General features: G+C 34.8%; 1 protein-coding gene across 2 annotated transcripts; it reads right to left on the bottom strand.

The window, feature by feature from the left end:
- Window positions 1-2,716: 2,716 nt before the first annotated feature.
- LOC11410435 (probable methyltransferase PMT2) lies at window positions 2,717-7,681 on the bottom strand. 2 transcript variants are annotated; one of them, XM_024772390.2, is made up of 7 exons: window positions 7,440-7,681; window positions 5,942-6,593; window positions 5,367-5,577; window positions 4,967-5,261; window positions 4,228-4,599; window positions 4,045-4,122; window positions 2,717-3,307 (listed from the first exon to the last, which is right to left on the bottom strand). In XM_024772390.2, exons 2-7 carry the CDS (start codon window positions 6,584-6,586, stop codon window positions 3,076-3,078), a joined length of 1,833 nt encoding a protein of 610 aa, XP_024628158.1. In that variant the 5' UTR covers window positions 6,587-6,593; window positions 7,440-7,681; the 3' UTR covers window positions 2,717-3,075. The 2 variants fall into 2 exon arrangements, with proteins under 2 accessions (XP_024628158.1, XP_003628357.1); XM_003628309.4 differs by lacking the exon at window positions 7,440-7,681 and adding an exon at window positions 7,252-7,399.
- Between the last annotated feature and the right edge of the window lie 8,661 nt (window positions 7,682-16,342).

The raw sequence follows: 16,342 nt of genomic DNA, 5'->3' as shown, positions 1-16,342 counted from the left end.
GATTTTTTTTAGGAGAAAATTCATCTCATTTCACTAGATTCCACAACATGATATTATGAAATATTATCTTTGAAGATTGTCAAATCAAATTGAAGAACAAATAAAAGATTGTACCAATAAAACAAAAAAGAAAGGGTTAATAATGTATTACCCCTCCGTTTGGTCATTTCCAGTTTTACATCTATAAAATATTTTTTTGGATTTCGTCCTTGTAATTTGAAGATTTTTGGTTTTGGACCTTCATGAATTTTGATTGTACAAAATCGAAGATATGGCAGGGGTAAACCGAAATTTGCTCAAATTAACAGGGGGTAAACCAAAATTTTCTCAAATTACAAGGGGGTAAACCTAATTTTGCTCAAATTAAAGGGGGTGAAATTTTCCATGAAAGTCTAAAACCATAAAAATTTTAAAAAAATATTTTAAGGAAAACGAAAATGACTTATATTACAGGATAAAACACTATTAACCCAAAAAGAAATTGTAAATAAAATGAGGAGTAAAATTGTAAAAAATGGTGGTGGGGTATGGGGAGAGGTGAGGAATATAGTGAACCACAAGTCATCATCCTATGAGGGAGTGATGTAGGCAAGTTCACACCTGCAAACCCCTTCCAATGGCTCATCATGAATTCAGCATGTGCAAGGCATCAGTGTTTAAAATTTTTAACCACAAAGGGGAAAACACTGGAAAAACACCCCCAAATAAAGATCCACCTCGTTAATAGAGGGGGGAAAGGTTTAGGGTTTAAAAACCCACATGCCTCATTCAGCCTAATACCCCAAGATGCAAATTATGGTATGAAAAGGGTTTATAACTGTTAAAAAAAAAGAGTCAGTTTTCGATGTGGGACTTGGTTGATAAATTTAACTGGTTTCTACTTTTGAATAGTAAAAAACATCACCCACTCTCATTCATGTACTTTTACTTTGCAGTTATTCATTTCTATATCCTGATTAAATCATAAAACATTATCACTAAAAGTCTTGTATATATATATATAAAATTACTAGTTTATTAACACACTCAATTTGCATAAGACTAAAGAGAACACCATACCTGTTTACTAGCTGATGCTGAAATAATGATTAGAACACCAGATCTGTTTACCACAACAAGTAGTAAAACTGCAGATACGAAGAAGTAAAAATTGGCAACCTTTTCTGAATTGGTCAAGGAAGAATTTGGGGAGGGTCATGAGTCATGACTAAGTAACGTATACTTTGCAGTTCTGACACAATTGCACCATAGTTCAAAAGACTAGACATAACATGTTCTGGATCGCTGCAATAGGTTTTTCATGAGAAGCAAGGACATCCTATTGCAGTGATCCAGAACGTGTTATGTCTAGTCTATAAGTAAGGAGTTGAGTGAGTCGCAAGCAATCATCCGTAAAGTGGGTGATGTATTTTATCGGATAACTGAATAGATTCACTATACTCTACACAGAAGAAATAGTGAGATTCTATTTTGTAACTTTGTTATGGTTAGATTGAGGTATCTGATGTCAGTGTCACCCCATTTTTTGAATGATCATCTAGGAGCAAATGAAGCTTTACTGTCTGTTAAGTTAAAAACAAGTTAATCAATAGAGAAGAAAGCAAGAGAACATTAATCAATAGAGATACATATCAAATAATGCATGAGCTAAGAGTCTTGTGGTACTTGTACTTGCAGAACTATTTATTGCAAGAGAAGCAAGTCCAACGAATCATAAAATTTGAAATCAAGCTTTTGCCATAGTTTTAGTTGATCTAATATTCACAATCTATATCAACGCAATACCATAAAACGAATCATCATCATCTACCTCTGCTGATCGTAAGCAGATTAGTTCTTTCGAAACCTCACAAAGTGAAAAGGCAAAAGTTAAAGTTTGATCTAAACTGTATCAATCTGTAAATCTTCTAGAGAGTAGTGACTAACAAAGATAATTCTCCAGGTCAAAGCGAGTTGTTTATGAAGATTATGTGGAGTCTCTGGGAAAAGTCGTGATTTGAAACTTTGACAACAACAGAGTGAACAAAGCTCCCAAGTTGTTCAGCGTGCAACTTATTTATTGGATGATTGGAAAGTAGCTCAAATTACCAGACCCCGAAGCGAAGGAATAACAACTATAACACGACAAACATCTATATGGCCGGAGGAGGAAAAATGAAAAAAGCCGGCAGCTGGCAGGTATAAATGTAACATTGATGCGTCTTTTTCTTCGTCGCTAAACATGGATTGCTTGGGAATGTGCATTAGGAATGATGTCAGGGAATTTGTGCTGGCCAAAACGGATTGGTTTGCTCCACTGTGTGATGTTGATCTGGGGGAAGCCGTTGGTCTACACACAGCGCTGCAATGGGTGTCAAACCTTCAATTCGACAATGTTGACTTTGCACTGGATTCTAAAAGAGTTGTTGATTGTATTAATTGTGATGTAAATGGTATTAGTGAGTTTGGTTGTATTATTTCTACTTGTAGATGTTTGTTACAAAATAGTTTTCAGAACTCATGTCAAGAAAATGACAATAGAAAATGTTGATGAAAATTAAACACGCCCTAAACTTCTTTCAAAAGTAGTCTTATAATTTACTCTTTTAACACAACTGAAATAAGGCAAAGCTGAATCACTGAACAATCCTGGTAAATTGCAAGCATGGAAGGAATTTGTTTAAAATAAGTAAATGAAGAATAGCAACCTAGGGTTTACAAAAATGCTGAAAAGTTATTATCATCAAAACAATTAACAAAAGGATTGGTTACAACTTAAAATTCAGAAATATAACTACTTTTTTTCTTTTGGTACAAAGCAAAACATTTAATTTAAATAAATAAACTATTAGGGAAAATAGTGGCACATAGAGAGGGGTGTTTCTATTCTTGAATGCAACATTCTAAATTGTTAATTAATTTAACACCAAAACTGATTTGTAACATAAACTTGGAGCAAGTTATGTGAACCCCTCACTCTACCACAGTTGTGATAATGAATCAAACCATATGAACTCTGTGACTATTGTTTGTATATAGAAAAGTAGTAGCAGCTTAAGGCTAGGAGTGCAATTTCTTCAACTTGTTTTTCACTGATTATTGTGTTGATGTGGAGTTTCCATCAGTAACCCAATACTGTTTGACAGCAATTAGTACTTTCTCGGGAACAAGAGGACCATCTTCATGATCAACCAATTTCATATTCCATCTCATTCCTCCGATTAACTTCTTTACCTTAATTAACACATCGACTTCGTCACGGATTATGACAGCGCCTTCTGGTCGCAATATCCGATCCATCTCGAGAAGAATGTCTTCTGTATTGCATCTGCGTTCAATTACATCATAGACATGCTTGAGTCACAGGAACACAACTATAAAGGAGAACTCACAAAACTAAAAACAAGTTTTCTGCTAATGGCATGCAAAATCAAGACACAATTGAATGCTTCTTAATTAAACAAAACAAAAAAAGAGTAACAAATGCAAAAGCTGTTATTATTGATTTTCAGTATCATTGTTATCTAAATTTGAACACCTTATTATTGATTTTATGACTTTAGAAGATGAAATGAAGATTTAAATATCCATTTTATCGGCTTTGAAAGAATGCTCAAAATTTTAGTTTATCTTTAATTGATACTAGTAAGATTTCAAAACTATATGTAAATCATAATAAGAGCGAAAATTGAAGAAAAAATGTGCATAAGAATCTTGATTATATTTAAATGTGCATATTCACTTATCATCAAGAGAAGTGTAAATTTTAACAAAATGTGGGAGGGGAGAGTATTTCGAGTTTCTTCTGGTGTAGGGAGTGTAATTTTTCATATTTTTTATAACGACCATATTTAGGGACTGAAATGTACACACTCAAGCACAGGTAAAAAGTGTTTTTTAACCATGCAACAGTTTGGAGACTCAACAAACAAGCTCACTACAGATCCCATTGCAATTTGCAATGCTGGGTGAAGTTAGTTGTCTACGCCTATGGAAAAAGAACTGGCTTATAAAACTTAAACAAGACGAATAGTTAAATAGTCATTTGACCGAAGGAACACTTACTTATCCTGGTACAAACTGAAGAGGCCATTAGCATGAATGAGATCATATGTTCTTGGATATGTGGAAAAGCCTTCACACCTGGATAAAAAAGCAACAAAAATATATAAGAAAAAAAAGGATCGAATAGTTAAAGATTGAGATCTGACATGAATAAAATAGGATCGAATAGTTAGGAAACCATACCAATCATGATAGATGCCAATCAGTCCTCGCTCATATATCACACCGAGCGTACTTTTCTCAGCTATAGTAGGCACAACATTCATGACCCATGACTTAGATGAATGAATAGCGGCAGCAAAACTACCCAAACCAGCATTCATATCCATAATGTTGCGATATCTTCCGGAATCCAACAGTGAATTAATTTTCTTGTATGCATTGACATGCTTTTTCCACATTTTGTTATCATTCTGGTATGTCTCAGAAGAAACTCCAGGAATAGAGCCACTAGAAACTCTAGGAGGGATCGCATATAGCCTGTCTGGAAATGGTTTAAGATCGCCACCAGAAACTTTAGGAGTCGGAGTAACGCAAGCCTTCAATTTCTTATACCTATAGCCACAGAACAAAAGCATTTCAAGTCAGTACACCTCTTATTTCTATACAACATTAAACATTGCTCATATTTATACAATTAAAAATCAATAGAGACGATATCAATAACATATACAATACAACAAGTGTCAATATCTAATACATTGCTAGACAATATCAGATTCTTTTAGTCGTATGCTGAGATGCATGGTTTTAAAATTGATCTCATTTTTCTGCAATATAAAGGTTTGAGTTTAATCGCAATCACAACTTAGAACTATATCACACACATGTATGTTCTCATGACAAATAGAGAGAACTAAAAGGAACATCAATAAATAAATATTAATTATATAACAGCAAAAAGGGGGCTAAGCATGCATACCAGACATCATCGGGATCTGAGGATTCGCAAAATTCTACACTGGAGTCGTCTTGTCTGCTACGACATGATTCGGTGTCTGTCATCTTTTGCCAAATTGCAATTTCAGCCTTCTCAGACTTCTTCTCCCAGCAAAGTTTCTTAGCAACCTCTTCAATCTTTCTTTGTTCTTCCTCAAGTTCCTCCTTTGGTCTCTGCCATGGTTTGTAGTTGACCTTCCAATTGATTGGAGGACCAGAAAGCACCCAATAACCACCAGGCCTTAGAACTCTATCAACTTCCATCATATACATTCCATCTGCAAATCAACAACCAAAATATGATGTCAAATCGTGCTTCTTTACTTGCAGCTAATAGTTTTTACATGGTAAAACATTGTTTGCTTTAACTTTGATGTTCTTACCATTTGCTCCCCATGGAATCAAACAGCGAGAACAATGAGCCATGTCGAAGGCTCTTGATGGATATGGCAACTTTATGGTTCCAAAAACACCAATAACAGCAGGTACACCCCTTTCTAGAGCAAATTGTACTTGTGCTTCGTGAGAGTCCCTCGGTGCAAACGACATGGCAACAACATTTCTGCTCCAAAGATATGCACCCCAACTTGCAACCTGACATATGAATACAAACATTGCTTAATACAAATAATGAACCTAATAATCAAAGTAATATGTACAAGCCAGTTTGGATTGTGGCTAATTTGAGCTTATCTACTGGCATAAGCACTTGTGAGACTGTTTGGGAGAGCTTATGGAAACAGTTTATGATATACATAAGTTGTTTTCCGCTTATTTCTTTAAGTTCTCAACGATAGCTACATATAGCTTATATGGAAAAACACTCTGACAATATTTTATCTTTGTTATAGAAATAACTTATACTATAAGTAATTAATTAAGCTGTTTAACCAAACAGCGCCAATGAGGTTTAACAAAACTGATCAGGAATTTGAGATAAATAAAAACATAAACATACCCCACAACCGGTGTCAAGTGCTGTCCTCACTGTCCCATCATTGATAGGAATAACAGATGCGAGTTGATCAATATATTTATCAGCACCTTGAGGAAATTGGGTTCCACCACCAGGGAATCTAAACACATTTCCCTCATATTGGATCCAATTCTGAATAGCCTTCTCAACTGTGAGACTCTTGTAAGGTGCATTAGCATAAGGGACATAATCCCTACTCTTAGGCCATGGAAAAGGTGTTACATACCCTTTTGGTGCTGGGATCATACAATGTAACTTCTCTTCCTCTGGAGGGCAGTGTCTCTCTCTGTAGTTCATGTTTTCTCTCGGAAACGTCATAGCACGCCGTTGATCTTGACATGGAGTGTAATCGGTATAACGAGCTTCACAAGGTTTAAACACCTTAGTGTTCGAATTGGATTCATCGATTTGACTAACTTCACCAGCATGGTGTGAATCAAAACTTAAATTTGGAACTACATCACATTCGGCGTTATTCTTTGTAATCTCCAATGCTATACTATCTCCTTTTCCAAAACCACTTCTTTGCCATGCTCCCAATATATAGAAGAAACAGCACAAACCAACTACTATAAAGATCTGCACTGAACTTCTAGTCCTATTATCAGCAGCACTCGGTTTTGCCATCTAGAACCTAAAAAATACCGAATCTTATTTAGAAGTACGTCACTTATAAAAAACTAAAAAGCTCGAACATTATGATCCATAACATCAGATCAAGATCTAGCACAAAAATCTCCAGCAAGTCAAATCAAACATACTTTCATCAAATCAGCTTATGATGTACATAAACAACTTATCCAACTATAGATCACAGAATCACTTTCCATATTTAATACATACTATTTGTATATATAATACATACTATTAAAAGAAAAGTGTTACAGTAGCTTCAGATCTACATAACAGTAACAAGCTTAAACTACATATAAATACAAAACATGTTTCTCTTATTGATCAAACAATAAAAACACAAACATTCATATATGTACTACACACAAAAACACAAAAGTTAAATAAAACAAACAAAAAAACAAAACATCTGAACTAAAACTAAACCAAAAACACAAACATTCATATATGTACTTCACACAAAAACACAAAAGAGATATAAAACAAGCAAAAAAACAAAACACACGAACTAAACTAACCAAATATGTGAATGAAACCAGCTTAAACTATAAAAATGGGAATTTTACAAAAAACCAAATTAAGAGTAATTAATGAAAACCCATTAAAGCCAATTAGATAAAAATCAAGTTAAGGTAAAAAATGAAGCATAAAAACTCAACCTTGGATCAGAAATACCAAATAATAAAATTTAAGCAAATTCAGAAAAACATTGAAAAAAATTGGAAAGGTTGAAAATTTAGATGATGGAGTGAAAGATGAGATCTATTAAAGATGATATGGAAATGGGGTTAAGCAATGGATCTGAGATTTGAAGAGTGAAAGAAAGAGAAAAAGAAAAAAAGACAACCTTAATTATTGTGTGAGAAACAAAACAATGATGAATTTCATGTATGACACTCACAGTGACATGAGAAATAAAGCAATGTTATTTATATATATATAAGAAAGAAAAGAAAGGTAAAATAAAGAAAAAGATATGAAATGAATCTGTGTGTTTTGTTATAGTGGCGGTGCTGGGAAATTGATGGATATAGCTTATGAGACTGTTACAATTTAATGTTAAAATTTTAATTTTTACAGTGTTAGATGATTGGTAGATGAATTGATTGAATTGAATTTCAGATTGGATTGGACATTAATGTAGATCGTGTACACACGTTGTTTCTCTTTCCTATTTTGTTGTTTTTGTTTGAGTGAGATTCGGGGGTTTTTTAATTATATTTAAGATATCCTACCATATCTTTAGAGTTTAGACTATTCATCATAATCCGAGTTGTTTAACTAATGAAGTTTAGTACCTACTACCTAGTACGTACGTACATTGGTGGAGAAAAGAAATGTGGCATTTAAAAGGAACATTTTTAATAGGAATTAAAGGAAGAACTTTTATTAAAGGAAGAAAAAAGTGCGTACTTATTAGTTATCGACAATTATATAAGGACTCTTTGTTTTCAATAACTAATAGGTTTTGATCCTTCCATGTATGCCGACCTCCATGTTTTTTGAAGCTCCCCTTGTGGTTGAAGTTGACACTGTTCTCCGGTGCATTAAATCGTTCCTCAAAGAGACATCTTGTGGTAGAGATGGCTTGCGAGCCCAACACTTTTAGATGCATTATGTGGAGAAGGTTCAGTTGTGGCAAGAGATCTTTTATGTGTTATCACTTTAGTGGTTAACCTATGTCTAGGAGGAAGATGCCCCTAGAGTTTGGCATAGTTTGTAGCTTATGCACCCTTTACGCCATTATTAAAGTCTGATGGTGGAATACGCCCTATTGTAATAAGCACTATTTGGAGGGCGTCTGATATCCAAAGTTGCTATGAAAGGAGTTGGTAAAAATATGGCTAAGTATCTCAATGACTTTCAGTTTGGTGATGGAGTTTCAGGTAGGGCAGAGACGATTTTGCATAGTGCTAACAAAGTGTTGAGCCTGTGACATGGAGATGGTTCATTGACTATGCTCACAGTAGATTTTTGAATGCCTTCAACTTGGTAGACATGTCGGCACTGCTACGTGAGGTAAGATTGAGATGCCCGTCTATTTCATTATGGGTTGAGTTTCTTTATAGACAGGCAGGAAAATTGTATCTTGGTGATGGAAATATTATGTATTCCACTTGAGTGCAACAAAGCGACCCATTAAGGTCGCTCCTTTTTGCTCTTATGTTGCACCCTCTTATTCAGCATATCAAAGATAGTTGCAAGCTTCTTCTTCATGCTTGGTATCTTGATGATGGGACTCTTATAAGGGATTCAGAGGAGGAGGCTAAAGCTCTAGACATCATTTGGGCCAAAATTGGGTCTTGAATTGAATATTCATAAGACTGAGATCTTTTGGCCTTCATGTGATGGTAATAAGCATCAGGGGGTTTGTTCCCTTTGGATATTGGGAAGCCGACATTAGGGGTGAAATTGCTCGGAGGGGCTGTTAGCCGAGATACATGTTTTATCGAGGGGCTACCCATGAAGAGAGCTTCTGGGCTACTGAGTTAATGCATCTTCTTCCACAATTACGAGAGCTGAATAGTGAGTTTCTTCTACTTCGATCATGCATGAGTATCGCGAAACTTTTCTTTAGTCTAAGGACGTGTCAACCAATTCACATGGAGGAGGAGGCTATGTTGTTTGATAAAGAGTTGCGTGGAGAGGTTAAGGACTTTGTGGTTGGTGGAGGTCCTTTCTTTGTGGACCTCCAGTGGAGGTTGGCTTCTTTACCTATTAGGGTTGGGGGTTGGGTTTGTACTCATCATCAGAGGCTTCCTCATAAGTGTTTGTGGCTTCCAGGATATAAGCATTGGTGTCCAAAAAGGTCATGCAAAACAATGTCATGTGTAACACCCCGTTTCCCAAAATCAATTAAAATAATAATAATACATCAATAATCAGAGTAATCACAACGGGCATGCCACATTTCTTCATTTAAAATCTTCTAAATAGAGTGTATATAAAAATCTATTTAATCAAACGTCATTCATAAAATTGTCATTAAACTCGCAGCGGATTTATTTGCAACATCAATAAGTCTCCAATAAATATTCTTGGCATAAGACCCATTTCAACATAAAATTCAATCACCAAAGGGCTACATCAGCAATATTTCAAAATTGATACATAGGAAAGAATTCAAACAATAAAATCCCATCCCACATATTAGAGCCCTAGACACTGTGAGCCACCACCTACTACTCAGGATCACCTGCAAGTTACCCATAGGAAGGGCAACATTTTCAAGCAGAAGGGGTGAGATTCTCAAACAATAATAATAATATATAATAACACAAATGAATCTAACACCCTATCATCTTAATCATTCATCAAATATAGTATAGCATCATTAGCAACTTCAACATCCAACAGTAATAAAAACAGTAAACAAACGACTCATGCAACAACCCGACTCCACCTCTAAGACTCATGCAGGACATGACAACTCCACTAAGACTCCTCAACAAATGCAACTATGCATGTGGTACCATAACAGAGCCGAAGCCCTCATCGTTATAGAATGGTTAAAGCATTCTTTTATCAGGACATGAGTCCTCATCGTTAACATCGTTTTGAACAACATAGTGTTCCATCGTTTTGAACGACAAAGCGTTCCAGGACCGAAGTCCTCATCGTTTTTATGCTTATGCAACTGACTCCACTTGTGTATATCTGCATACAACTCAACGACAAATGCATATGTACTTATATGACTCACCACCTTTTTCATGCAACATGTACATTCACTGGATTCAAATACATCAACATCTTCAAATTCATAAAAATACCCAAGTAATTAACATCGTGAATTTTAAGTAGGATTTCATGTCTATACAAAGTTACACAAGCTAAGAGAAACACCTAGAAGTACTCAAAAGGGTCCCCTAGTGTACGAAGCGAGATTCAGAAAAGGCTGTCTAACACTCAATTCGCTTAAGCGACGGCTAGTTCGCTTAAGCGACCAGCTTACAGTAGGTCTGGGTTCAGTTCGCTTACGGGTCGCTCACGGCTCGCTTAAGCGAATTCTTGGCAGAATCAAACTTAATTTTCGCTTACCAGTTCGCGTGAATCAAACTTAATTCTGGGTAGTTCACGTGAATGTTCGCTTAAGCGACGGATGCTTCGCTTAAGCGACCAATCATCTGGGCAGGGTAAAAGCTACGATTTTCAGACTTCTCCTCACTCCAAAAACCCAATTTTAATCCCCTGATCACCCAAAACGTTTTCCTGAAATGTTTACGAGTCCTATACACAACCAGACATCAAGGAACGGAAAAACTAAACATCAACAACATCAATTCGGTTCATTCAAGCATTCATGCAAAGCTTCCAAAATTCATCCATCATATTCTATTTTCATTCCAATTACGATCAGCATCAACAACATAGATTAAGAAATCATACTAAACATCAAAGTACAACAATATAAACCTGATCCCTATACCTTTTCTTTCAAAATCATCCTTAACCCTAAATTTCCCAATTTTACCTTAAGAACAATTCAATTGATTAATTTTCAGAAATTATATATTATGACTATTGAAAGATAATCCCACCCTTACCTTAGAATTGCAAAGACAAAAAGCACAGCAAATCAGTTCCTAAGTTCTTCTCTCTTGGTCTTCTCTTCTTGCCTTAGCTTTTCTCCTCTCCAACTTGTTTTTACGTTAAACTGTTTTTCTGACTTTCTTTCTTAACTCACCAAAACTATAACTTCTCCTTTTTCATTAAAACCTCCCTTATTACTATTAATTTCTAATTACTCCCCAACCTCCTAAATAATTCCATTATTCATATTATTCTATTTATATTAAATAAATTATATAAATAAATACTACACACCACATATATCACATATATTAATTAAAAACACACAAAAGACTCTAACTAATTCTAAAAATAATAAAATAACGACTAGGGCGTTACATCATGACTCATTGGTTCATGAATGTTGTGTTTACGAGGATTGATTTTGATATCCAAAAAGGTCTAGCAGTGCAGCTTGTTGCCTGTTTGTCTTCTATTCGTGTGTAATTAATCATTGATGTATAAATTACTGAAGTTGTATGTTAAAGTACATATCAGTGGACTTATTTAAGGACTTTTTTTTAGTTTAGTACCATTGGAGTCATTGAGTCCTTAATAAGTACTTTTATTTAACAATTATATTTAAATTACATGTACACATGGGATCCATTTAAAGATGCATGATAGTTTACTGTCATTATGATGTTCTTAGAGCATCTCTAATGGAGAGTCATTACTTAACAATGACCTTAACCTATTAAGGACTCTCATTGGAGGAAGAAAAAAACAGGTACTTATTAGTTGTCGGCAATTATACAAGGACTCTTTCTCTTTTTAGCAACTAACGGATCCCACGATCAAAATAAGAAATAAAGTATATAAAAGTAGGTCCCATATTTCAAGTTAATGTGAATTTTTCTTTTTTTTTCAATTTCTTTTTATTTATTTTCTAAATGTGCATGTTAAAGTACATATAGGTGGATCTATTTAAAGACTTTTTTTTAGTTTAGTACCATTGAAGTCATTGAATCCTTAATAGGTAATTTTATTTAAAAATTATAAATAAATGACATGTACGCATGAGACCCATTTAAATATCTTTTTTTTAGTTTACTACCATTCTTGATGCTCTTAGTAGGAAAAGTAGTTTAAAAAAAAACTATATATGTAAGATTATTTTTGAACTCTTATATTCTAATTGTGTTCTTATTTTCTCTCTATATATATATTTTTTTTATTTTTTAAAGAAGGAGCTCAGGTATTGTTTTTGTTATATATATAAAAAAGAAAGTTGTCATTAAAGTTGTCGCAAAAGTTTTTGTTATTTAAAAAGAAGTTGTCACAAAATGATTGTACAAATATCATTACTTTAGTTTAAATAAACACTCTTTTTGTGGGTGTGACTTGGGGGTTTATTGGATTAAGATTTTAAAAGACAATTTTGCCTGAAAAAGTGTACTGAATTTTAAAAGATTTTAATGACTTTTAAGATTTTAAAATATTTTCAAGATTTGTAATTTGGATTTCAAGAAATATATATCCTAAGATTTTATAATATTTTAAAAGACTAGCAGGATTTCAAAGGACTTGTATGAACAAGTCAATTGTGTTTTTTTAGATGCTTATGAGATGTTTTTTATTTTTTCCAACGCTGTGTATTACACCATATATTCATTTCTAACTTATAACAGACTTTGAAGCTGTCTTACATATTAAAAAAGGCTCTAGACACAAAATCATCTTAAAAGAAAATTAAAGTTTGAAGTAGAACTAATAAATTGAACATATAGCAAAAAATTTATGAGAATAAAATTAACTGAAAGTAGCTTGAACTATATTGACTGAAAGTTTTCTACACCCAAAACAATAACATTGAACATATACCTTTTTTTTTGGTGAAACAAAGGGGCTAACAGCCCAAAAAGAACTAGAAACCAAGCGAGAAACTAACCGCTAAAGTATCAGCAACAACATAATTTAAACTAAAATCAGGGACATAATAAAAAATACGAGTAGAGCTATCTAAAGAAAGACCAAACTTTGCTAAACTATCAGACCCCTAATTTGCCTCCCGAAGCACATGAGACCAAGTTAAGATGAATCCCAACCTATTCTTTTTCAAAATACTCTTAATCAGAGGGGGAACAAGGGTGATATGAAGGACAACCATTATTCAATAAACTCACTGCACCTTGAGAGTCTGATTCAACAATGATTCTTTGGAAACCCCTCTCTAAAGTTAATTTGACGCCCAAGAAAATAGTCCAAAGCTCAGCATGTATGATAGAGCATAAACCCAAATTGGAAGCAAAAGCATAGATAACTCTACCAGAATTGTCACGAAGCACACCTCCACAAGCTGCCATGCCTGATTCATTGAACAGATACCTGGAATAATGTTTTGTGCACCTGGAAACTAACGAGAAAATGAATCTCGTTGGACGGCACATAACAGAAAAGTGTGAGAGTCTCACAAAGTCTCACAAATTTTTGTAAGATTGTTGAATGAGCATTTTGTTCACATTTTTAACCAAAAAGTCTCACAAAATCCATTCCATAAAAGAATCCATCAAAATCTATCAATTTTTGAATACCGAAAGACATTTTATAAGTTGTGAGAAATCCTAATTTTTGAATGACCAACGGATTTCGTTGCATTGAAAAAAAATGTCTTGATTGCCTTAATTGAGTACCACAAGATTAATTTATATTATATAAAAGTCTTGATTGAATACCACGAGACTTTTTTATATTCAACTTTTAAAATCTCAATCCAATACACAATATTAAAATTTAATGATATAGAATTATTGATAAATAATATATAAATAACATAAATTTATTAGATACTATTACTAAAATATATATAAATAAATAATATTTACACATAAGACTCTTTGTTTTAAGAAATATTTACACGTAAGACTCATTTAAATATTTAATAATGAGTTTCTCTATCGTTCATGTTTTTATTTTTCCATCGAAGAGTTTTTTCCTTAATACATGAGAAATGCCTCGTTTTTATTTAACAATACATGGGAAAGACCTCAAGTATTATGAAAGTTGGTCCGAAGATAAATAGAACATGATTAAAGATTGTTTGAACTAGTAAAAATATAATTTGATTAAAAATAATCGTAACCAAAACTTTTTTCCCTAAAAAAAAAAATTGGGTTACGATTATTTTTAATCAAATTATATCTTAACTATTTTTTGGATAAGCCGGGAGAGAGAACATACATCAAGAGGAAACACCAACATACCAACTAGGTTGGCACCCCGGGAACCTCTATCCTATGCCGCCAATCTCAAATTTTAAAAGGGGGAAAATATATATATATACAAAGAGGGGGGACTAGGCCAAAACCCTCTTAAAAAAATAACAACAAAATAAAAACTACCATAGATTATGGAAATCTGTAGTTAGGAAGACCATATCCGTCCCGAAAAAAAAAAAATAGAACCCAACTCAGACGGTAAAACAGTTAACCAGATTGCACATAGAACCGCGTGTCCCATTCGTTACCTTCTCGTTAAATATGGGATGAGATCACCTCGGACATTCCAGAATTCATTGGGCCGAAGGTGAATCTTTCCTTGTGGAGCGGGTTTGGTAAGGTGCCTTTCCGTCAAACTCAGCCTTTTTCAACATTTGTTTTTGTTTCTTGGATAATACGGGAGGATTCTCTGCTGCACACTGATCATATTCTTTTATTTTCTGCCAGAGATCGAGGTCCTTCTGTATTCGAGGATTAGGATGAGTCATACCTTCCTCTCGCACAATCGAGGGGATGTTCACAACTTCTGAAACTATACCATCAGGCACCACAAACTGTACCATTGTCGAGACCTTACCATCTACATGAGAAGTGTTAATATGTGGTTCCAAGGTAGCGACATGTGAGTCATCAAGGGTGGCATTATGCTCAGGCTGAAGGGAAGCATTGCCTGATGGAATAATGTCAACATGCTGCTCATTGAAATTGTCTTGCACGACAACGTGCTCAACAAAAATCAAAGGAAGAACAGAAGCAACCGGAGACCGAGTATCATCAAACACCAGAAGTGTTATGTCCACCTCACCAGATAACATGTCATCGTGCGCTACATTCGTCACCAAAGTCAAAATATGCACATCTACCTGAAGCAAGACACACTGAGGAACTTCATCAGTCATGTTTTGCAACGCAAAACTAAAGGAGTTGGCTGCAACGCCTTTCATGGGAACCTCATCTTGCGTTTGTGTCACATCCAAGGCCGCAAAGGCATTGGAAGAGTCAATGCCGGAAGGATTGGATTTTAAAGGCACCCATTCTTTCTTCTTAGATATTACCTTCGATTTCCCTTTGTCAACATTCGCAGAAGGCTCATTAATTTGCTTCCTTGGATACAACCACCGACAGCGAGATACGTTATGTCCAAGGTTCTGACAGTGCGAGCAAAATTCCGGTATCCATTCATAGATAACCTTAACAGGAAAATTTCGGCATCCATTCATAGATAACCTCAACAGGAAAGGAGAAACCCTCTCATTCTACCAAAATCTTATAAAACATCTTCTTCGACAAGTCCATATCAACTAAGATTCTAGCATAGTGTCTGTATAATCTTTTCGATGTCGTGTTATCAATTACCAATGGCGTGCCCACCGCACTTGCATTCTCTCGGAGAGTTTTTTCCATCCAATATTCATGTGGAAGTTCCATTAATCGAATCCAAACTTGTGCGTGCATGTTTTTATGTTTATGCATATTAAAATCACGCGTCCATTCAAACAGTCTCAAGACACCCGACTTCATATGTATTGTTCCCATAGCCCAAACAGAGCGCATATTTGCTTCGGAAGCGAAGTAAAACTCAAAGTAACCTCTGCCCAATGATAACAGAGACCATGGACCTGAAGTATTCCATTGTTTCTGTAGCTTATGTTGAATTTCAGTCGAGGAATACAGCTTATCACCCTTATTCAAAATCAGTCTCCCTCGGAGATTTCTCTTACAGAATTCAATCCCTTTTTCATACAACGTCTGTGAAATACGAATGTTGACCAATTCACTTCGGATTGTTGGTTGCGGCAAAGCATCATTAGAAGTAGGAGTAGTTTGTGACGAGGACAACAATTGAGCAAAGGAAGGCGCAAGAGCAGTAGCTTTCACCGATTGTACAGGCTGAACCCGCGCAGTAGAAGTTGGAGCCGTCGGTGCAAAATATCTGGCCTGCCAATCAAACGGCATGGCC

This window comes from Medicago truncatula, chromosome 8, assembly GCF_003473485.1.
Source record: "Medicago truncatula cultivar Jemalong A17 chromosome 8, MtrunA17r5.0-ANR, whole genome shotgun sequence".
Classification (NCBI taxonomy): domain Eukaryota; kingdom Viridiplantae; phylum Streptophyta; class Magnoliopsida; order Fabales; family Fabaceae; genus Medicago; species Medicago truncatula.
Note: the sequence above shows the minus strand (reverse complement) of the source record. Positions and strands in the feature narration are given on the sequence as shown.